General features: G+C 37.9%; 1 protein-coding gene across 50 annotated transcripts in view; it reads left to right on the forward strand.

The window, feature by feature from the left end:
• The window catches only part of CLASP1 (cytoplasmic linker associated protein 1), a 258954-nt gene that overhangs the window by 105069 nt on the left and 130381 nt on the right, over positions 1–23504 (forward strand). For 49 of the 50 annotated variants that reach the window (XM_070581077.1, XM_070581036.1, XM_070581055.1 and 46 more), the window contains exon 8: positions 11027–11094. In XM_070581077.1, the coding sequence (XP_070437178.1) occupies positions 11027–11094 (68 nt within the window). Of the gene's footprint in view, positions 1–11026; positions 11095–23314; positions 23429–23504 lie in introns of those variants that run through there. The other variant, XM_070581083.1, reaches the window with a different exon arrangement.

Here is a 23504-nt window from a genome sequence, read left to right on the forward strand (position 1 = left end):
AAAGGCAGTCCCTTACTGCTTTTGCCATTTCCTCTTAGAGGCAGACACTGTCAACTGTTTTTATTGATTCTTTTGTGTCTACTGCTCTGTCTCTAAATACTGTGCATGTGTTGCTATTTCTTAGTTTTTTGTCACTGTAAGAATTTTACATCACGTTATGGAGGGTGAATTTCATCTCTTTTTCCTGTTAACCTCCGTCATGTACACTTGCCAACTCCTTACTCACTAAAGATAGTCATGTTTTAATTTTGATTAGGACAACGTTTAGTTTATATTATGATTATGATTATGAACTGCTTTTTGTAGCTCACTATTTGTATTTGGCGAATGAAGATTACCTTTTTTTCCCCTCACAAACTTTTGTTTTCCCAGGGTTAATATTGGCTTACTGGGCCTTGCCCTGTGGTGGCCTGGGTTCATGGGTTCAGATCCCAGGTGGGGACATACACCACTCATCAGCCATGCTGTGGAGGTGTCCCACATACAAGTAAAAGAAAGGAAGATTGGCACAGATGTTACCCATGGCTAATCTTCCTCGAGCAAAAAAAGAGAAGGATTGGCAATGGATGTTAGCTCAGGGTGAATCCTCCTCAGCAAAAAAAAATGTCCTACCTTTATTTGCATAGTTGTCGGTGTACTTATTGTGGACTGGTACTGTCTACATGCTGAGTTGCTTCCAACCTGCACTGGCTCCTTTCCCTGTCTCTTACGTACCTTATCATCCTCATATCTCTATCATCATCCCATCATCCTGGGGCTTTACTTCACCTTTCTCTGCAGGTGCGCCTGCTGCATCTTGCAGACCACGTCTTTTCTTTATTGGTTTTCTCACATTTTGGTTGTGCATATCCTCCAATAACTTTTTGAGAAAAGATGTGGAGGAGGAAAATTTTTTTGAGTCTGAGAATATCTTTATTTTATATATATATATATATATTTAAGATTGGCACCTGAGCTAACATCTGTCGCCAACCATTTTTTTCTTCTTCTTCTTCTCCCGAAAGCCCCCAAGTACATAGTTGTATATTCTAGTTGTGGGTCCTTCTGGTTGTGCTCTGTGGGAAGCTGCCTCAACATGGCCTGATCAAGTGGTACCATGTTCGTGCCTGAGATCCAAACTGGCGAGACCCTGGACCACCGAAGCGGAGCGTGCAAACCTAACCTTTTGGCCATGGGGCTGGCTGCATGTTTATTATATCTTGACATTGATAGTTTGTCAGGGTTTAGAAATCTAGGTTGGATGTCATTTTTATCCAGAATGTTAAAGCTAATGGCCCATTGTGTTCCAGCGTTCAGTGTTTGTACTGAGAAGTCCAAAGTCGTTCTCATTCTTCATCCTGTGTAGATAGCTGATTCTTTGGTTCCCAGTGTTGGTGTGAAACTTCATGATGCTAGGTGTTAGATGAGTCTATTTTCATTTCTTGTGCTGTGCACTTGGAGCGACTTTCACTCTGGAACCTCATTTGGTTTGGATCTGGGCAAATTTCTTTAAAAATAAAACTTCATATTTTTAAATACAGTAGTTATCTTATTATCACTTGGACTAGTCCTCTGATTTTCTTATTTTTAATTTCTCATTTATATCTTCACAATTTTGCTCTGTCTTCTGGGAAGTTTTCTCAAATTTATCTTCCAACCATTCTACTGGGTATTTGATTTTAAAAATTTTCTTTTCTTGTTCTAATTTGTAAGATCTCTTTTTTGGTTCATTGTATGTTTCCTTTTATAGCATTCTGTTTATTTTTAAATAAGAGCTTCCTTGAAATATTTTATATACCATAATTTTCATATTTTCATAATTTACCATATACCTTTTAACATGGATAATTCAGTGGTTTTTAGTATATTTATAAGATTTTGTAGCCATCACTACTATCTAGTTTTAGAACATTCTCATTATCCCAAAAAGAAATCCTGTGTCCATTAGCAGTCACTCTCCATTCCTTCTTTCCCCCCAGCTCCTTGCAACTACTTGTCTAGTTTTTATTTCTATGGATTTCCCTATTTTGGACATTTTGTGCAAATAAAATCACACAAAAGGTAGCCTTTTGTTATCTGCCTTCTTACACGTGCCATAATACTTTTAAGGTTCAGCAGTATTGTAACATGAGACATTCCTTTTTATTGCTGAATAAAACTCCATTGTTCGTATCTGTTTATCCATTCCTCTATTGATGGACACTTGAGTTGCTTCCACCTTTTGGCTGTTATAAATAATGCTGCTATGAGCCTGAGTGTACAAATTCCTGTTCGAGTCCCTGCTTTCAGTTCTTTTGGGTATATAGCCGGAAGTGGAGTTGCTGGATCATACAGTCACTCTGTTTAGTTTTTGAGGAACCACCATACTGTTTAACATAGCTGCTGCACCATTTTCCATTCCTCCAAACAGTTCACATCCTTGCCAACAATTATTTTCTGGTTTTTGTTTTGTTTCTTGATAATAGCCATCCTAATGGGTATCTCATTGTGACTTTGATCCTCATAGAATTTTTATGGGACGTTTGTTGAAAATCATTAATGCCCATTAATGTAAGCATTTTTTTCTGTAATCTCACTTCTATTTCATTGATCTATAAGCATATCCACTAGTACCACACTGTCTTGATTAAGTAAAGATTTGTAGTTAATTTTGGAATCCAAGTTCTTTTCACATTATTTTGGCTATTCCAGCTGCTTTGTGTGTCCATATGAATTTTAGGATGGACTTGTCAATTTCTGCAAAAAAGGGCAGCTGGGATATTGGTAGGAACTGAGTCTGTAATGAGTTGGGGAATATTGCTGTCGTAACAACATTTTCTTCTTCTTCTTTTTTTTCTTTTGAGGAAGATTAGCCCTGAGCCAACTGCTGCCAGTCCTCCTCTTTTTTCTGAGGAAGACTAGCCCTGAGCTAACATTCGTGTCCATCTTCCTCTACTTTATATGTGGGACGCCCCTGACAGCATGGCTTTTTGCCAAGCCGTGCCATGTCCGCACCCGGGATCCAAACCGGCGAAGCCCGGGCTGCCGAGAAGCGGAATGTGCGAACTTAAGCGCTGCGCCACCGGGCCGGCCCCTATGTTAAGTCTTCTAATCTGTGAATAGGGAATGTCTTTCCATTTTTTAAAGTCTTTAATTACTTTCGACAATTGCTTACCAGTTTTTAGTGAACAAGTCTTATTCTTCTTTTGCTAAGTTTATTTCAATGTATTTTATTATTTTGATGCTATTGTGAACAGATTTTTTTCCCCTAATTTCAAGTTCAGATGGTTCATTGCTAACATATAGAAGTGCAATTGACTTTACTTTAAATTGAGGTCATAATAGTTTATAACACTGTGAAATTTCAGTTGTACATTATTACTTGTCCATCACCATGTATATGAGCCCTTTTACACCTTAATGCCCACCCCCCGACCCCTTTCCCCTCTTTGTCCATGTGTTTATCTATCTTCTACATGTGAGTGAAATCATATGATGTTTGTCTTTCTCTGTCTGGTGTATTTCACTTAACGTAATACCCTCAAGGTCTATCCATGTTGTTGCAAATGGGACAATTTTGTCTTTTTTTATGGTCGAGTAGTATTCCATTGTATATTATATATATATACACACATAATGGACTATATACACACACCCCTGCCCCCACCCCCCACAGCTTCTTTATCCAGTCGTCAGTCAGTGGGCACTTGGGTTGCTTCTATGTCTTGACTGTTGTGAATAATGCTGCTATGAACCTAGGGGTTCATAAGTCTCCTTGAATTGTTGATTTCAAGTTCTTTGGATAAATACCCAGTAGTGGGATAGCTGGGTCATATGGTAGTTCTATTTTTAATTTTTTGAGAAATCTCCATAGTGGCTGCACCAGTTTGCATTCCCACCAGTACTGGGAATTCCACATCCTCTCCAACATTCATTATTTTTTGTCTTAGTGATTATAGCCATTCTAATGGGTGTAAGATGATATCTCAGTGTAGTTTTGATTTGCATTTCCCTGATGATTAGTGATGTTGAACATCTTTTCATGTGCCTATTGGCCATCTGTATATCTTCTTTGGAAAACTCTTCATATCCTCTGCCCATCTTTTGATTGGGTTGTTTCTGTTTTTGTTGTTGAGTTGTGTGAACTCTTTATATATTTTGGAGATTAACCCTTTGTCAGATATATGATTTGCAAATATTTTCTCCCAGTTGGTGGGTTGTCTTTTCATTGTGTTCCTGTTCTCCTTTGCCTTGCAGCTCTTTAGTCTGATGCAGTCCCATGTGTTTACTTTTTCTTTTGTTTCCCTTGCTCAAGTAGACATGGTATTTGGAAAGATCCTTCTAAGACCAATGTTAAAGAGTGTGCTGCTTATATTTTCTAACAGGAGTTTTATGGTTTCAGATCTTACCTTCAAGTCTTTGATCCATTTTGAGTTAGTTTTTGTGTATGGCAAAAGATAATGGTCCACTTTCATTCTTCTGCGTGTGGCTGTCGAGTTTTCCCAACACCCTTTATTGAAGAGACTTTCCTTTCTCCCCTGTATGTTCTTGGCTCCTTTGTCGAAGATGAGCTGTCTGTAGATGTGTGGTTTTATTTCTGGGCTTACAATTCTGTTCCATTGATCTTTGTGTCTCTTTTTATACCAGTACCTTGCTGTTTTGGTTGTGGTAGCTTTGTAGTATATTTTGAAGTCAGGGATTGTGATGCCTCGAGCTTTGTTCTTTTTTCTCAGGATTGCTTTAGCCAATCGGGGTCTTTTGTTGCCCCATATGGATTTTAGGATTCTTTGTTCTATTTATGTGAAGAGTGTCATTGGGATTCTGATTAGGGTTGCATTGAATCTGTAAATTGCTTTAGGTAGTATGGCCATTTTAACTATGTTTATTCTTCCAATCTGTGTGCATGGAATATCTTTCCATTTCTTTATGGCTGCTTCAATTTCTTTCAATAATGTCTTACAGTTTTTATTGTATAGGTCTTTCACCTCCTTTGTTAAATTTATTCCTAGATATTTTATTCTTTTTGTTGCGATTGTAAATGGGATTGTATTCTTGAGCTCTCTTTCTGTTAGTTCGTTATTAGAGTCTAGAAATACCACTGATTTGTGTAAGTTGACTTTGTACCCTGCAACTTTGCTGTAGTTGCTGATTATTTCTAATAGTTTTCCAGTGGATTTTTCTATATATACAATCAGGTTATCTTCAAACAGTGAGAGTTTCACTTTTTCCTTGCCAATTTTGATACCTTTTATTTCTTTTTCTTGCCTAATTGCTCTAGCCAAAATCTCTACTACTATGTGAATAAGAGTGGTGAGAGTGGGCACCCTTGTGTTGTTCCTCTTCTCAAAAGGGTGGCTTTCAGTTTTTCCCTGTTGAGTATGATGTTGGCTGTGGGTTTGTCATACATGCCCTTGATTATGTTGAGGTACTTTCCTTCTATACCCATTTTACTGAGAGTTATTTTGATCAAAAATGGATTTTGGATCTTGTCAGATGCTTTCTCTGCCTCTGTTGAGATGATCATGTAGTTTTTATTCCTCATTTTGTTAATGTGGTGTATCACATTGATTGATTTGCAGATGTTGAACCATCCCTGTGTCCCTGGTATAAATCCCACTGATCATGTTGTATGACCCTTTTAATGCATTGCTGTATTCAGTTTGCCAATATTTTGTTGAGGATTTTTGCATCTATGTTTATCAGTGATATTGGCCTGTAATTTTCCTTCTTTGTATTCTCCTGGCTTTGGGATCAGGGTGATGTTGATCTTGTAAAATGTGTTAGAAAGTGCTCCATCTTTTTCCATTTGGGGGCATAGTTTGAGAAGGATAAGTATTAAATCTTTGAATGTTTGGTAGAATTCTCCAGAGGAGCCATCTGGTCCTGGGCTTTTCTTTTTTGGGAGGTTTTTGATTATGTTTCAATCTCTTTACTTGTTATTGGTCTATTCACATTCTCTATTTCTTGTTGATTCAGTTTGGGGAGGTTGCATAAGTCTAAGAATTTATCCACTTCTTCTAGATTGTACAATTTGTTGGCATATAGTTTTTCATAGTATTCTCTTATAATCCTTTGTATTTCTGTGGTATCTGTTGTAATTTCTCTTCTTTCATTTCTAATTTTATTTATTTGAGCCTTCTCTCTGCTTTTCTTAATGAGTCTGGCTAAGGGTTTGTCCATTTTGTTTATCTTCTCAAAGAACCAACTCTTAGTTTCGTTGATCCTTTCTACTATTGTTTTGGTTTCAGTTTCGTTCATTTCTACTCCAATTTCTCTTATTTCCCTTTGTCTGCTGACTTTCGGCTTTGTTTGTTCTTCTTTTTCTAGTCCTGTTACTTGTAGTTTAAGATTGTTTATTTGAGATTTTTCTTGTTTGTTAAAGTGTGCCTGCATTGCTGTGAATTTACCTCTTAGGACTCCTTTTGCTGCATCCCATATGAGTTGGTATGGTGTGTTTTCATTTTCATTTGTCTCCAGATATTTCTTGATTTCTCCTTTAATTTATTCAGTGATCCATTGGTTGTTCAGCAGCATCTTGTTTACCCTCCACTCATTTGTCACTTTCCTAGATTTTTTCTTGTAATTGGTTTCTAGTTTCGTAGCATTATGGTCAAAAAGATACTTGACATGATTTCAGTCTTCTTAAATTTCTTGAGGCTTACCATGTTTCCCAACATATGGTCCATCTTTGAGAATGTTCCATGTGTATTTGAGAAGAATGTGTATTCTGCTGTTTTGGGATGGAGTGTTCTGTAGGTACCTATTAATTCCCTCTGGTTGACTGTTTTTTTTAATTCCACTATTTCCCTGTTGACTTTCTCTTTGTGTTATCTATCCATCGATGGAGGGTGTCTCCTACTATTCTCGTGTATTGCTGTTAATATCTCCTTTTAGGTCTGTTGCATACTTTGGTGCTCTTATGTTAGGTGACTGTATATTCATAAGTGTTATGTCCTCTTGGACTGTCCTTTTTATCATTATTTACTGTCCCTTTTTGTCTGTTATTGCCTTTTTTATCTTGACGTCTACTTTGTCTGATCTAAGTATGATAACACCTGCTTTCTTTTCTTTGCCATTATCTTAGAGTATCATCTTCCATCTCTCCACTCGGAGCCTGTGTCTGTCTTTAAAGCTGAGATGTGTTTCTTGAAGGCGGCATGCTGTTGGGTCCATCCTGCCGCTTTGTGTCTTTTGATTAGAGAATTCAAGCCATTTACATTTACAGTGATTATTGATATATGAGGGCTTAATGCTACCATTTTATCACTTGTTTTCTAGTTATTCTTTATTTCCTTTGTTTCTCATCCTGTGTCTTTCGGTCTGCCAATTCAGTTTGGTGGTTCTCTATGATGGTTTTCTCTGTTGTCTCTTTATGTGTCACTTGTATCTGTGTTCTGATTATTTGTTTAGTGGTTACCATGAGGTTTGTATAAATGATCACATAGATGAGATAGTGCATATTCTGATAGTCTCTTATTTCCTTAGTCTAAGCAGCTGCCATCCCTTTCCTCTTCCCCATCTAAGTTACTGTTGTCACAACTTATTCTGGTTTGTGTTGTCAATTTGTGATTAAAGTAAAGTGATTATAGTTATTTTTGATGCTTTCCTTACCTTTATCTTTAATGTTATAATTATTTGCTAACCTCTTCTGATAGAGAGTTTTAATTTTGTTTGCCTGTTTATCTCCTTGCTCAAGGCTTTGTAAACCCTTTTCTTTTTCCAGGTATGAGGGCCTTCTTGATAATTTCTTGTAAGGGGGAGTCTTGTGTCTCTGAAGTCCCTCAGCTTTTGTTTATCTGGGAAAGTTTTTGTTTCTTCATCATAGCTGAAGGATATTTTTGCTGGATAGAGTATTCTTGGCTGAAAGTTTTTGTGTTTCAGAATTTTGAATATATTATTTTACTCTCTCCTAGCCTGTAAGGTTTCTGCTGAGAAATTCACTGAAATCCTGAAGGGGGTTCCTTTGTAAGTTCTTCTCTTCTACCTTGCTGCCGTTAATATTTTTTCTTTGTTATTGACTTTTGCCAGTTTTACTAATATATGCCTTGGAGAAGGTCTTTTTACATTGATGTAGTTAGGAGATCTGTTCTCTTCTTTTACTCATAGTTCCAGCTCCTTCCGCAGGTTTGGGAAGTTCTCAGCATCATAGCAACACACAGATGCCACAGCATGACAGCCAGCAGATGGGTGGTGTGGTTCCCTGACCAGGACATGAACCCGGGCTGTGGCAAGAGCGCCAAATCTTAACCACTAGACCACCAGGGGTGGGTTTGGAAGTATTAATGATATGTTTTTAAAATTTTTCTCTTCATAGTCTCTTCTTTCCTCTAAATTGGGATTTTGGGGTATGTGTGTGTTTGTTTTGTTTTCTCCTTTTCATGGTAGAGGCTTTCCTCATATATCTTAGAATCCTTGGTTGTCTGCTCCTATTTATGAGTCGGACTAAAAAACCAATTAGAAGCTCTGAGTGCATGGGTGGAGCTTGTTGACTGTGAGATTACTAGTATCTATTTCTTTGAAATTATCTTAAATTTAATATTATAAAATATTCTAGAAATGGGTAATTAGATTTAAATCTTATAGTAAAATAAATGCCAATTGGATTAAAGAGTTGGATATAAAATTTAAATTCAGAAAAACCAGGGGAAAATAGTATGGATTATTTGTCAGGTTAGTAAAGAAATTTATTTTAAATTTGAGATCCAAAGATTTAAAATAAAAAAGTGAAAAAAAATTGATAGCTTCAGAGGGTAATCATTAGTTATGTATCTGTGTATCTTTGCATGTGTAAAATTCACCCTTTTAGACTTGTACAAATTGATAGGTCCCATTAGAGGCATTCTGTATTGCTGTGCTCAGAGCTAGGAGACAAAAGCCATTCTAAGGAGTACTTTGTTCATGTTAGACTGTTGTAAAGCCAGGTTACTGATCTCCTGAGATGGTAACCTCGATCGGAGGCATTGTCTATCCTAATTATTGAACAGAGAGTGAGGGAGCTAGTGAGACAGGAGAAAGCAGAGGGAGAGGCATGCCTGCCTTAGAGAATTCTGAATTAAGGTGCAGATGACAATACCAGTCATCTTTTTAGCATTCTCATACCTAGCTGTTTGGGCCTGCCAGGTGTGGATAATGTGGCCACAGTGAGTAGATACTACCACCAATAGAGAATCTACAGATTCTTTCACAGTTGCCATTGATAATGGTGAATACTCTGCCAACAACGGAAGAAATACGTGTCCTTTCCCAGTAATTTCAGGAACAACCAGACTAGAGGTTTACCTTGTCCCTAACTTGCAAATTGGCAGGCATGCTCACATCACAGGGTGTAGTTCTGACACAGTCAAGTGATAACTTGATTAAGGCATGCCCTGGCAACCTGTGTAGTGATACTCTGTATCGTCTTCTTAAACCATTGGAGATCTTTGTTGCCAATGAAAGGGAAAATGATGGAAACAGCGTTAAGAAATTGATTCTAAGGCATGTTTCTAGATGTTTAGTATCCACCGAATTTGAAGGTGAGTGACAGTTTTACTCATATCTGGGCCTGAGATGACAAATAGATTTTTAATTCACTGCCAACTTTGATTAATTAGTAGTGGCTGCCTGGAGCAGTTGTAAGAAGTGTTCTGAGGCAACATCTGGGCTTCGATGGAAAGATAGGTCGAAAAGATTATTGATACCTGCCAATAGAATAGGAAGAGGGAGAGGCAGTGTATCAGGCTAGTTCATCCCCTTCATTTTACCTCTACTTGCTGATGTGTATTTTTGGCTTCCCTGTTACTTAGAATGTAGCATTCTAAGTAGAATAGAATGAAACAGGAATAAGTGGACTCTCTACAGGGTAGGCCCTTTACACACTCGGCATCTAGCTACCTCAGTGCTAGGCTCAGTGAATCAAAGAATGAATGAACTGAGACCAGGATTTGTGAAATATCTAGTTTTCCATAGTGAGGGCAGGGACAGGACTAGGCCCCAGCTCTTCCACACAGTGGTGTTACTCTCCTGCATGACGTAGTGCTTGGTGAGTACAGAATACCAAAAGAATATAGTTCCTATTCCTACCACCAAGGAGCTTGTATTCTGGTTGGGAAGAAAAGACAAAAACGTGTTTGAAGTGATTAGAGCTTTGTATGACAGCATCGTTTGTAAGAAAGTGCTAAAATTTCTAGTCTGGGCCCTGAAAATGGGTGGCATAGATATGAATGTAAAAGTACATTTCTTTGGAATCTCAGCCTTTACGCTCATTCCAGTGTATCTGTGTTGTGCTTGGGAAAGCCTCTTTTCTTTTTCTACAAGGTAAGATTACCAACCCTCCACCTCACCCCATCCCACCCCCAGTTTTCCTTTCATTTTTGGTGTCACTAGGATGGAATATTTTGACGGGTTAAGGAGTTTTGCTTCAATTTAAATGATCCATTAATAGAAAATAAATGGCATGCAGATTTTTTTAAGCTGAAGATTATCCAGTCACAACATTTGTTTCTAGAGAAATTATTTATAGCATTTTGAATTAAGTGTAAGGCACAGAAAAGCCTTTGTATTGAATATGAGTGCATTTTGAAAATCTTTATCCTATGTAATTGACAGTCTGTACTTAGACAGAAATAGGAGAAATAGACACTTTTCATAATGTGTATATGTTGTGTAGAGCAGTTAAGTTAATAGAGTGCAGTCAGTCAGTTTAATATAATGTCTGAGAGCACGAGCTCTGGGTTCTGACCTTCAGGGCTGGCATCTTCACCCTCCCTAACTATATGACCTTAAGTAAGTTATGGGATCTCGATTTCCTCATCTATGAAAGGGGGATGATAATAATCCCTTATATGGCTGTAAAAAGGATTAAACAAGATCTTTCAGATAGAGCCCTTAGGTTAGTGCTTGGTCAGTAGTAAATGCTCAATTATTGTTGGTTATTGTTAGTGTTATTAATATAGTTACTGTTATTGTTATTAGGTGAGTTTGTATCATTGATTTTTCGGAGTATGACTCAACTTCATGTTAGTGTTGTAATATAGTTGACTGTAAACAGTCATGGTTAATAGTTTATATATATATTTTTTTCATACAGATTGAATGTAATTTTTACAAAATTTGATGAAGTTCAAAAATCTGGAAACATGATACAATCTGCAAATGGTGAGTAGAAAAAGCAATCGTTCGTTCTACTTTAGCTTTTTCAGTTTTATGTCAATAATACTTATACTCTTTCTGAGCAGCTGAATTTGATATCTTGAAAAGGTTTTCTAGGTCTTCAGACTTAACCTTCATTTATGTACCTTCCCAGACCAGAAACTATGGACTTATCGTTGGGTTTCTTTTGCAACCTACATTGGATCCATGATCTAATCTTGTTGGCTTTACTTTAGAAAATACACCTAGAATCTTGATGATGCTCCCTCTAACTGCTGCTCTTCCTCTAATGCAAGCGGTCATGGTAATTTACTGTGCTCTTGTGGTAGCCTTCCACCAATATCCTTGCTTTTACTCTCTCCCGGCGCCTAAAGTGTGTTTTTCACACAGCAATCAGAGTAATCCTTTTAGAATGTAACTCGTGATCTTAATCCCCTGTTCAAAATCCTCCAAAGGTTTCCTGTCACTCAGAGCCTACAGTTTAGTGCCTCACTGTGGTCCACCAGATGCTGCATGATCTGATGCTGACCACCATTCTGATGTCATCTTGTAGTGTTCTTCCCAGAATTTCTCTTGGCTCCAGTCCCATTGTCATCCTTGCTAATTTTGAAGAGTCTACGCTTCTCCTGCTTCAGGGCATCTATACTTAGGATTCCTTTTGCTTAAAGCATTCGTCCCCGGGTGTTCTTATGGCCCTGCCCTCCTTCCACGCAGACCTTCGTCGCAGTGCCACTTCATCACAAAGACCGTCCAGAGCAGCACATCCAGTGTCGTAAGGAGACTCTTTGTACCCTCATCCTGCTTGATTTTCCTTCTTGGTGCATATCACTGTAAAATATTTTTTATTTATTCATGAGGGCAAGAGCTTTGTTTTGTTGCATTCTTTATCGTTAGTGGTTCAAAAAGTTCTTGGCATGTTAGGTACACAATAAATATTGTTGAATAAATAAAATAATAACAGACTTGCATTCTGATCTTTTGTTTCCAGTACATGTATTCCTTTTACTGTACTTTGTGATATTTGAGGACAAGTGAGTAATTCCTATGATTCCAGAAGGGGAAAAAAAGACACGAGTATATTATTGTATGAATGAAGTCATCAAAAAGTCAATTGCCAACAAGAACTTTTTCTAACTCTGGATACCTTGCTGCTATTTCAAAATTGCTAGAGAACTTATTGCATAGCTTTCAAATTTTGAATATCTTGAGATTGTAAAAAAGTTTGAGTGATTTCCTCTGAAGTGACAGTACGTAAGTGCTGAGCAGGAACAGAATCCAGGTGTTTTGACTCAGCTACTATGTACCTGCCGGCGTTGGTAAGGAATTTGTCTTTGGAGAGCATGTTTCTTATAAAATGCTTGAAGTGTTCTAAAATTGCTTTCATTACCTGATTCCTTTTTCATATGTTTGTACAACTGTAACAATATTGGAAGAAAAAGAGGAATAATATTCACCACAATTCTGCTGTCACCAACAAATCAGTTTTCCTTTTTCCATGTTGTCTTATATTTCATTTTCCTATAACTGTATAATTTGTATGTAATTTTAACCATGGCATAATTTCTGTACATTACCCCCTACTTTTGTATATAGTTTTATATATGCTTTGAAAAATGTATCATTGGTAGAGCTGGGACCAGAACTCTGGCCTTGGAGTCATGCTGCAATGATGAGTAGGTGTGCACGGGCATGGCTGCCTAGCCAGTTGCTAGACACATGCATTTGATTTTGTGTGTGTATATTTGTGTGGTTTGTGTAGTTTCCCAGTTTAAAACTTCTTGGCACCAAAATAGAAAGTACTGGGCAAGGAGGTAGTAGTGGTGGCAGGTTAGTGAGTTTGTACTTCATAGCCTGTATTATAACTATGAAATAGAATCTGATTATAATTCTGGCATTGGGGAGAAGGACCATATCCATGTTGGAGGCCTTGCCTAGAAGAGTGTATATATACTTTATGAGTTTCAGTGAACATGATATATATGATTTAATCATCAAGAATACCAAAATCCTCAGGCATTGGGTGCGTCACAGCAACTTTTTTTTTGGTGAGGAAGAATGGCCCTGAGCTAACATCTGTTGCCAATCTTCCTCTTTTTACCTGAGTAAGATTGTCTCTGAGCTAACATCTGTGCCAGTCTTCCTCTGTTTTGTATATGGGATGCCACCACAGCATGGCTTGATGAGTGGTGTTTAGGTCCGTGCCTGGGATCCGATCCCATGACCCCCAGGCTGCCAAAGTGGAGCACGCGAACCTAACTGCTATGCCACCAGGCTGGCCCGATGGCAACATTTTGTTCTAAATGTCTAGGTGTAAATATTCTTCCCAAATTTCCTTATTCTTGTGGGATATTTGTGTGTATATGTCTATGTGTGTATGTAGGAGTAGGGTTGAGAATGAAAACACTTCTTTTAGGCATCTTGTTAAAAATAGCAGATGGTAAGGAAGCCTTAACTCCAAACTTACTGGAGGCCTGTAATTTCAACTTTTTTGCTGTATATATGCAGTATTACTATTTTAATTGGTAGAGCCAAAATAGAATAACCTGAAGACATATGTATAAAGATTTTAGAATTCCTAGAGCAAATGAGTTTGGTCCCCTTATAGTAACTTTGAGAGACCAGTAAGATGTTTAATTGCTGTCAAAAAACAAAGCACCTAATTTCGTTCATTGCTAGAGTCATTCAACATTTAGATGGCATAGGGAAGCCACACTAGCAATGGAATAAAACCCATTCGCCCTTCTAATTTTTGTTTTTTGCCCAGCGACTCCCAGTGTCACCGTTTTTTGAACTCTTCTGGACTTCAGATCATTGACCACTCTACTTTTTCTCAACCCATCCACCTTCTGCTTTCTCCACTTTGCTCCTTAGACACCTTCATTATGACCTTTCTGAACTTTCTTATTAATTCTAGGAGTTTTGTAGATTTCCTGAAGAGACAAGCATGTCATCTGCAAATGGGAACAGTTTTATCTCTTTCAGATCTCTATACTTGTACTTCTTTTTCTTGCCTTATTGCCCTGGCCAGAACTTCACCACTGTGTAAAATAAGAGTGGTGAGAGTGGATATCCTTTCCTGGTTCTCAATCTTAGGTCTGTCACAACTAAGTGTCATGTTAAGTGTAGGTTTTTTGTAGATGTTGTTTAGCAAGATGAAGTAGTTCTCAACTATTCCTATTTATCTGAGTTTTTATCACAAATGGGTGTTGGGTTTTTAAAAAAAAATCACCATATTTTAAATAATGAGATGTAATTCATATCAAAAATTATTTTTTTAAAAATGTATAATTTATTTGTTTTTCATATATTCACAAATTAGGCGATTATCACCGCTGTTTAATTCCACATTAATTCCAGTTTGTTCATCACCCCCAAGAACACCTGTGCCCATTGGCACTCCCTATTTCCTTTTCCTCCCAATCCCTGACAACCTACTTTCTGCCTACGGATTGCCTATTCTGGACGTTTTATATCAATGGAATTTTACAAAATATGGCTTTTTGTGTATGGCTTCCTTCACGTAGCATAATGTTTTCAAAGTTCATCCATTTGGTAGCATGTATCAGTACTTCATTTCTTTTTATTGCTGAATAGTATTTCATTGTATAGGTATACCACATTTTGTTTATTCATTCATCAATTGATGGACATTTGGGTTATTTCCACTGTTTGACTGCTGTGAATATTTGTGTAAAAGTTTTATGTGGACGTATGTTTTTGTTTTGTGTATATAACCTTACAGTGGAATTGCTGGGTCATATGGTAACTCTATGTTTAACCTTTTGCATCACTGCTACACTGTTTTCCAAAGTGGCCGTTCCACTTTGCGTTCTCACCAACATTGCCTGAGAGTTCCAGTTTATTCACATCCAAGTCAATGTGTGGTGTTGTCTGTCTCTGATTAGAGTCATCCTAGTGGGCATGAAGTGGTGTCTCACTGTGGTTTTGATTTGCGTTTCTATAATGACTAATGATATTGAGCATCACAATATCCATATTGTGCCTATTGGCCATTTATATACCTTTTTTGGAAAAATGTCTATTCAAGTCATTTGCCATTTTTGTTATGGAGTTAATTGTCAGTTTGTTGTTGTTATGAGTTCTTTATATATTATGGATAGAAATCTCTTATCAGATAGAACGATCTGCAAATATTTTCTCCTTTTCTGTGGATTTTCATATCCTTTTTTTGATGGAATTGTTTGCAGCAGAAAAGTTTTTAATTTTGATGTAGTACAATCTTATCTCTTTTTTACTTTTATTGTTTGTGCTTTGGGTCTAAGAAAACCTGAGAAATAGATTGATATCTAAGAAGTCATCGACTAATCCCCAGTTACAAAAATTTACACCTATGTTTCCTTCTAAGAGTAGTATAGCTTTAGAGCTTATATTTAGGCCTTTGATCCATTTGAGTCATTTTTCGTGTATGGAGTGAGGTAGATCTCCAGCTTCGTTGTTCCGCGTGTGAATATCCAGTTATCTCGGCACCATCTGTTGCAAAGACAGTTGTTTTCTCCATTGGACTTTCTTGCCACCCATCTCAAAAATCAGTTGACAACATATGTATGGATGTATTTCTGGACTCGAAATTCTACCCTATTGATCTATATGTTTAGTCTTAGGCCAATACCACACAGTCTTGATTACTTGAGCTTTGTAGTATGATTTGATATTTAGAAGTTTTTTTTCAGCTTTGTTCTTCTTTTCAAGATTGTTCTGGCTATTCTGGGTTCCTTGCATTTCTAAGTGAATTATAAGATCACCTAATGTCAATTTCTACAAAAAAGGCAGCTGTAATTTTGATAGGGATTGTGTTGAATCTGTTGATCAATTTGAGGAGTTTTGCCATCATAATAATATTGTCTTCTAATCCATTAACATAAGATATCCTTCAGTTTATTTGTCTTTAATTTCTTTCAACGTTTTGTCGTTTTCCAGTGTGTACAAGTCTTGCACTAATTTTGTTAAATTTGTTCCTAAGTATTTTATTCTTTTTCATGGTTTTGTAAATGGAATTGTTTTCTTCCATTTACTGTTGGATTGTTTATTGCTAGTGTATAGAAATACAGTTGAATTTTGTATTTGATCTTGTATCCTGCCACCTTGCTGAACCCATTTATTAGCTCTAATTTTTTTTTTCCCCAGTGGATTCCTTAGGATTTTTTGTATATGAGAGCATTTAATCTGTGAACAGGTATTGTCTTACTTCTACCTGTCCAATCTGGATGCCTTTCAGGGTGTTGGGGTTTTTTTCAAATGCTTTTTTGGCATCAACTGATAGGATTATTTTTCTTTAGCCTAATATTGTGAATTATATTGGTTTGTTTTTCAAATAGTAAACCAGCCTTATGTACTGGAATAAATCTTACTTGGTCATGGTGTACAATTCTTATTATGCAATCTTGTGTTTGGTTTGCTAATATACTGTTGAGGACTTGTCCATCTGAGTTCATGAGAGATATTGGCCTGCACTTGTTCTCACCCCTTCTCCCCTTGTCTAATCTATTGATTTTTAAACATGCTCTCATCTGTCCCTATCCAGCCATTTTCATTGCTCTGCCTATGTCTTCCCCTGTACGTGAAACTTCTCCTGAGTTGTCTGTATTCCCTGTCTCAGTTTCTTCACCTTCTGATCACTCCTCAGACTGCTTTAGTCTCGCTTTGTCCCATCATTTCACTGATACAGCTGCCACTGCAGTCACTGATGACTTCTATACCCAAGTGACGTTTTCAGTCTTTACCCTATTTCGTCTGTCACCACGTTTAACACTGTTGATCTCTTCCTTGTCCTGAAGCACTCTTTCTCTTTGGCTTTTCTGACGTGACTTTCTTCTGATTTCTTTCTGCTTTTTGGGCTCCTCCTCCTCCGTCTCCTTCATTTGTTTAATGTCTACTCCTTGTCATAAAGTTCTTAGAGCTTGATCCTAGGCCTTTTCCTTTCTCAGGCAGTGCTCTTTCCCTGGTTGTTCTTAGCCATGGCTAGAGCTTTGTTTACTAGCCAGATAACGTTTTCCTATAAATATTTGTCTCTTGCCCCAGCCTTGCCTCAGTGTTGTAACATATATGCAGCAGCTGCCTATCTGACATTTATTCTTGTATTTGAGACATGTATCTAAATCCAGATTCATATTCTATCTCCTGCTGAAAGACAAAGCACAAAACAACTGAACATAACCCCATCCTGGATCTTTTCTGTACTTATATGAATGTTTGCTCCATTATCCACGTAGGCATGTAAATTAAAACTTAGGTGCCACTTTGATACCTCGGTCTTACTTCCTGCCCATATATGTATTTCATCACTGGTCCCTGTGGATTTTAACTCCTACATATTTCCTGACTCCATCTACGTCTCCCCATCTCCAGCACTCTGATCCCATCACTATCATTCTTTGTCTGGACTATTAAAATAACCTGCTTATTTTTCTCATTGCCTCCATTTTGCCCCTCTAATCTGTTCTTTTGTGGTGGAAGCTTGCCAAAATGAAGGCTGGTCTTTTTCTCTGAATGAAAACTGCCATGAGATGAAAGAGACTGAGGCTAAAAGATTTTCTACTGTTTCCCTTTTTTCTTCACTCAGGACAATGCTAAAAAGCATTTAATTACCTGCACTGTCATTTTGATGTTAGCTTATGAGATTGTCATTTTTCAGAAATCTGAGCAGGTTAGACCTCTGCCTTCCTGGAGCTGGACGCAATCTGTAGCCAAACTCTATAGGCACACCTGGGTGAGGCTTCAAAGCAGAAGGTCTTCTGAGCCCCCTTTCCTTTTAGTTTCTTCATTTGGAAAATTTCAAATGTATATTAAAGTGAAAAGAATGGCATAATGAACCCCCATGTAGCCATCACCCAGCTTCAACAATTAGCAGTACATGGCCCATCTTGTTTCATATCTATTCATCAGAAATAAGAGACTGTGGTGAGGAACAGTTGTAACACATTATATCATTTGAGTCAGGTCCAAGAGATGGGCATGTCCCTTTCTACGTTTTTTTAGCAGAAACATTAAGATAGAAAATGAGCATGGGTTCCAGAATAGGTGTATTCTTTTTAGGAGTTTTGCAAGCATTCACCTCCTGAAAAGATCCACATCATTGCTACTGTCATCTTCTAAGAACAGAGGAAAACAATTACAATTTATAACTCTCCTTTGTTTCAAGAGAAGGGAAGAAAACTAACATTACCACGTTAATTCTGTGATGATGGTGGTGGGAGGAGGGCTTCGGTCCCATAAAGGAGTTTTGATGAAGAGTCTTTCAGAACGTCTCCATGTTGCAGGTGGATTCTACCTCCTGCCCTCACCACATACATGTTTGTTTGTTTGTTTTAATCCTCTTATTATTTCCATTCATTGCTCTCAAGATAAGCACAAACTCCTTATCTGCCCCTACTGTGGCCATGGTCTGTTTGGAGCCTGCAAACTCAGCCCCAGCTCTTTACGGCCTCATCTCTGTCTGGCCCTCCCTTAGGGCTAATCAAGTTGCCTTATCTTACCCTTCCTTCTTTTTTGGTGAGTAAGAATGGCCCTCAGCTAACATCTGTGCCAGTCTTCCTCTATTTTGTGTGTGGGACACCGCCACAGCGTGGCTTGATGAGCAGTGCTGGGTCCACGCCTGGGATCCGAACGTGAGAAGCCCAGCCCACTGAAGCAGGGCACGCGAACTTAACTGCTATGCCACTGGGCCGTCCCCTTAGCCTTCCTTTTTAAGATCTTGGTATGTGATGTCTCTTTTGTCTGCTCTTTCTTAGCTAACTTCTCCACATCCTTCCCATCTCAGCCCAGCTCGCTGTCCCCCTCCTCTGGAAAGCTTTCCCTGGCCTCCCGTTGAGCACTTTCAGGCATGCCCTGCTTGCTGCATGTGCGTTTACATTTGGGGATGGTTTATCTAATGTCCATCTCTCGCACTGGACTGTGAGCCTCCCGAGTCCGGGGCACTGTGTCTGGGTTTGCTCATTCTAGGACTCAGACACGTCAGTCTGTCCTCTGTTGTTAGTCCTAGGGAGTCTTCTCATTGGTTCATGTGGCAGGAATCAGTTTTTCCTTTGTAATCTCTTAGAAATATGGTGTGCTTATATGAGCACTTTGGATCGGAGATACCTCGATTCTTTTTGTTTTCCACTTTTTCTTATGGATTCTTAATGTATCAATTAGATTCTGCAGTGTTGCATGAGAATGGGAGCTGAGGAAGAACTGAGTAAAACACAGAGAGAATGGTAACATAGGGCTCATTTCCAGCTTCCTAAACAGCCTTTGGGCAGAAGTTCTGATCGATTGAAGGATGCCTCGTTTGAATAGCAGATGATCTATTCGCAGATGTATTTCCTAGGTTGACCCCAGAAGATGTCTAAGTGATCTGTGTCTTTCAAACTCCCGTTTGTGAAAATTCAGCAGCCCATCCTCAGCAGGAGGACTTGACAGGGATCCATTTAATAAGTGGTAACTGTGTGTGGCAACAGTGTTTGTAGTTGTTCATTTTGGAGTGTGGGTGCCCACGTCTCCCCACAGGAAGTGTAGACACAGTGTCACGGAGAAGTTTAAGGACTGCTTTGAAAATATATGTGACCATCATTTCTTCTTAGAAAGCGCTTCTTTGATCTACCACTCTCTAGCTGTGTGACTCTGGGCACGTTACTTAACTCCTGTGAGCCACAGATTGCTCCTTTGTAAAATGGAGTGAACACCCTGTAGAGATATTGTGTGGAGTAAATGAGATTGTGTGTAAAACTCCTAGCACAATGCCTGGGACATGGTGGGTACTCAAAATGGTAGGTTTCTCCTCCAATTGCTCTGTTTTAGAGGTATATTTATCTTGTAAATGAAAAAACATCATTTGAGAATAACTGTCATGCTTTTTTTTGAGTTTTGGGTTATTTTGTGTTACACATTTAAAATTTAATGTACATTTTCTTTAACAATTACGCTCTTACAAAAAAGGCTTTATTCAGATTCAATTCACATACCATAAAATCATCCATTTAAAGTGTATAATTAAATCATTTTGTATATTTACAGATGTTTGCAACCCTCACCATAGTGTGTTTTAGAACCTTTTTATCACCACAAAAGACACACCTCGTGTTCTTTAGCTGTCACCTCCCCATCTTCCTAACTCCTCCTCCCAACTCCCCCTACCCCAAGCAACCACTAATCTACTTTCTTAGAAATTTCCCTACTCTGGACATTTCATATAAATGGAATTACATAATATGTGTTCTTTTGTGTCTTTCACTTAATGTTTTCACTTAACGTAATGTTTTCACTTAACGTAATGTTTTCAAGGTCCGTCCATGTTGTAGCGCACGTCATCACTTACTCCTTTTTATGGTAGTCCATTGTGTGGATAGACCACATTTTGTTTATCCATTCATCCATTGATGAACATTTGTTCTGTTTCTACCTTTTGGGTATTGTGAATAGTGCTGCTTTGAACACTCACAAGTTTTTGTTTGAACACTCACTTGCAAGTTTTTGTTTGTACACCTGTTTTCACTTCTTTTGAGTATATACCCAGAAGTAGAATTGCTGGATCAAATGGTAATTCTATGTTTGACTTATTGAGGAACTGTCAACTTGTTTTCCGTGGTGGCTTCCCCATTTTATATTCCTGCCAGCAATGTGTCAGTGTTCCAATTTCTTCACATCGTCTCCAAAAAGAACAACAAATTTTCCATCTTTTAAAAAAATATTAGTCGTCCTAGTGGGTATGAGGTGGTCTCTCATTGTGGTTTTGATTTGCATTTCCCTCGTGACTGATGTTGGACATATTTTCATGTGTGTGTTGGCCATTTCCTTTTTTTTTTGAGGAAGATTAGCCCTGAGCTAACTACTGCCAATCCTCATCTTTTTGCTGAGGAAGACTGACCCTGAGCTAACAGCCATGCCCATCTATCTTCCTCTACTGTCTGCGTGGGATGCCTACCACAGCATACCTTTTGCCAGGCGGTGCCATGTCTGCACCCAGGATCCAGACCAGCGAACCCTGGGCCACCGAGAAGTGGAATGTACAAACTTAACCACTGCGCCACCAGGCCACCCCTTGTGTCAGCCATTTCTATATCTTCTTTGGGAAAATCTTTATTCAAGTCCTTTGCCCATTTTAAAATTTGTCTTTGTTGTTCAGTTATAAGAGTTCTTTATATATTCTGGATACAAGACTCTTAATCAGACATATTATCTGCAAATATGTTTTCCCATTCTGTGGGTTGTCTTTCTTGACATTTAAAAGTTTTAAAGTTGTTTTTCTTTAAAGATTGGTACCTGAGCTAACAGCTATTGCCAATCTTTTTTTTTTTTTTTTTCTGCTTTGTCTCCCCAAATCCCCCTGGTACATAGTTGTATATTTTAGTTGTGGGTCCTTCTAGTTGTGGCATGTGGGACGCCACCTCAACATGGCCTAAGGAGCAGTGCCATGTCCGCGCCCAGGATCCAAACTGGTGAAACCCTGCGTCAATGAAGTGAAGCGTGCGAACTTAACCACTTGGCCACGGGGCGTGCCTTACAAGTTTTAAGTTTTGATGAAGTCTCATTTATCTATTTTCTCTTCTGTTATTTGTTAATGATAACGCTCTTTTCAGTAAGAAATAAAAGCTCTAGATTTGAGCTAAATTGAAAGAAATTTATTAATGTGATAGCAGTACTCTTAGGGAAGAAATAGGCTTCATCTTGGGTTGTATTTCTTGACGTATTCAAAGTTATGTTGTTCTAAGATGTGTAATTGATTATATTTATATAAAATTCTAGGAATGTAACATTTTAAAAGCATAAGAATTGTGACTAAAACAGCAATGGAAATGCAGCTGAGTAGCAATTGGAAATGAGCATCCATCTGTAATAATGCTTCATCCTTGTATGATTCTTTTTTGTTGCTAGGTTACCCAAAGGCCTTTCAGCTTTGAATGGCAAGAATATGGGAGTTAAAAATATGTTGTTTTATAGATTTTTGTTTCTTTTTTTTCCATCTCCATGTGATTAGCAAACCCCTTGAAGCAAAAATTACGGTTTTTCCTTCCTTGGGTTTCAAAAAGCAAATTATTTTCTATGTCAGTTTTTTAAATCACGCAGATGTGCTTATGCTCATGGGAGAATTGGATTTTCAGCGTAAAAGAGTCAGTAATTATAGACTAGTCAATGTCCTTTATCTGCAGCCACTTAATGATCTTTAATTGGATTTGATTGAAGCAAGGCCCATAGACATTAATTTGGTTAAAAATGTGCTTGCTTTTGAATTTCTTAAGCAAAGCTAACATGTTTATGAGGAAAGAAAGAAAGTATCATGCTGGTTAAATCCATGAAAATTCCATAATAAACCTGTAGCTAAAGAAAAAGACAAAATGTTTATTTGCTGACAGAAGTGTAGGATAGATAGCAGATAATCAAAATTATTGGCCCTTATACATGAATGTATCTAGGCTATCTTTTTGCTGCCAAATGCAACCTGCCTTATGTCTTTTTATTTAAAATGTTTATAATTTGAAAAATTTTAGGTATCATTTCTAAATTGTTGGAAATTAGGAATATCTGTGCAAGTCTGAAAACAAATAGACCAAAGATGAATTGTTAGGTGAGATCTGAATTGTTGCCCAGTGTAGCTAGGACAAAGCATTCATTTAAAAGTGAATTGACTGTCTTTTTCTTTATTAAGCAGCAAAGCCATTATTATCTTGCATGGTGGTTAAAAACAATAATTGTGAATAAGTGGATCAGGTGCTGATAAAGGGTTCCCACCCCCTCCCCCTGCTTGTTTCTTAGACTGTGGATTTCACAAGGTTTGGGATTCTGGTTTAGTATCTTAGGAAAGTGTTTCCATAGTCACGGATACAGGCGTAATATGTTCCAAGGCTGGCAAGTGTGCTGTGCTGTGCTAAGAAGACCACCTAAAATAGCCTTGAAGAGACTGTTTCTGATACGAGGTTACATAGCTTAAGCTGCAACTGACAGTTTACTTTATTATCAATGTGGAAATAAGATTGCATTTTGATTTTGTTCTTATTTAAGGTTTATATTAGGAATGTTCTATTCTTTTTTTTTATGGGGGAAATCAGATAGTTGGTTAAAAATTTTTTTTAATACCAGTTTTAAAGAAGGGTCTCTTATGTGAGTAAAGTCAGGTGGGGAAGGTTTGCCTCTCACTCGTCACCCCCCTTTTTAAAAAATCACCATTGTGTGTAGTCCAGGCTTTTATTTTGCAATAGGGTGGCACTTGTCATTGGTGCTGGCTTACACCGAAGGAGTCGTGTGGGTGGAGAGTTTGCTGATGCTTATGTTGTGTGAGGAGGTATAGCTTTCAGAGCAGGGTTTTCACTTGTACTGCGATCACTGATGGTCATGACTACTGGGAAAGGTAGGCTGGTCTAATATATTCTGAAGAGTGTTTATAATTATTGCTGCTTAACTAGGAAATAAATACAATATTTAAG

The sequence above is a fragment of the Equus przewalskii genome, chromosome 17 (assembly GCF_037783145.1).
Source record: "Equus przewalskii isolate Varuska chromosome 17, EquPr2, whole genome shotgun sequence".
NCBI lineage: Eukaryota > Metazoa > Chordata > Mammalia > Perissodactyla > Equidae > Equus > Equus przewalskii.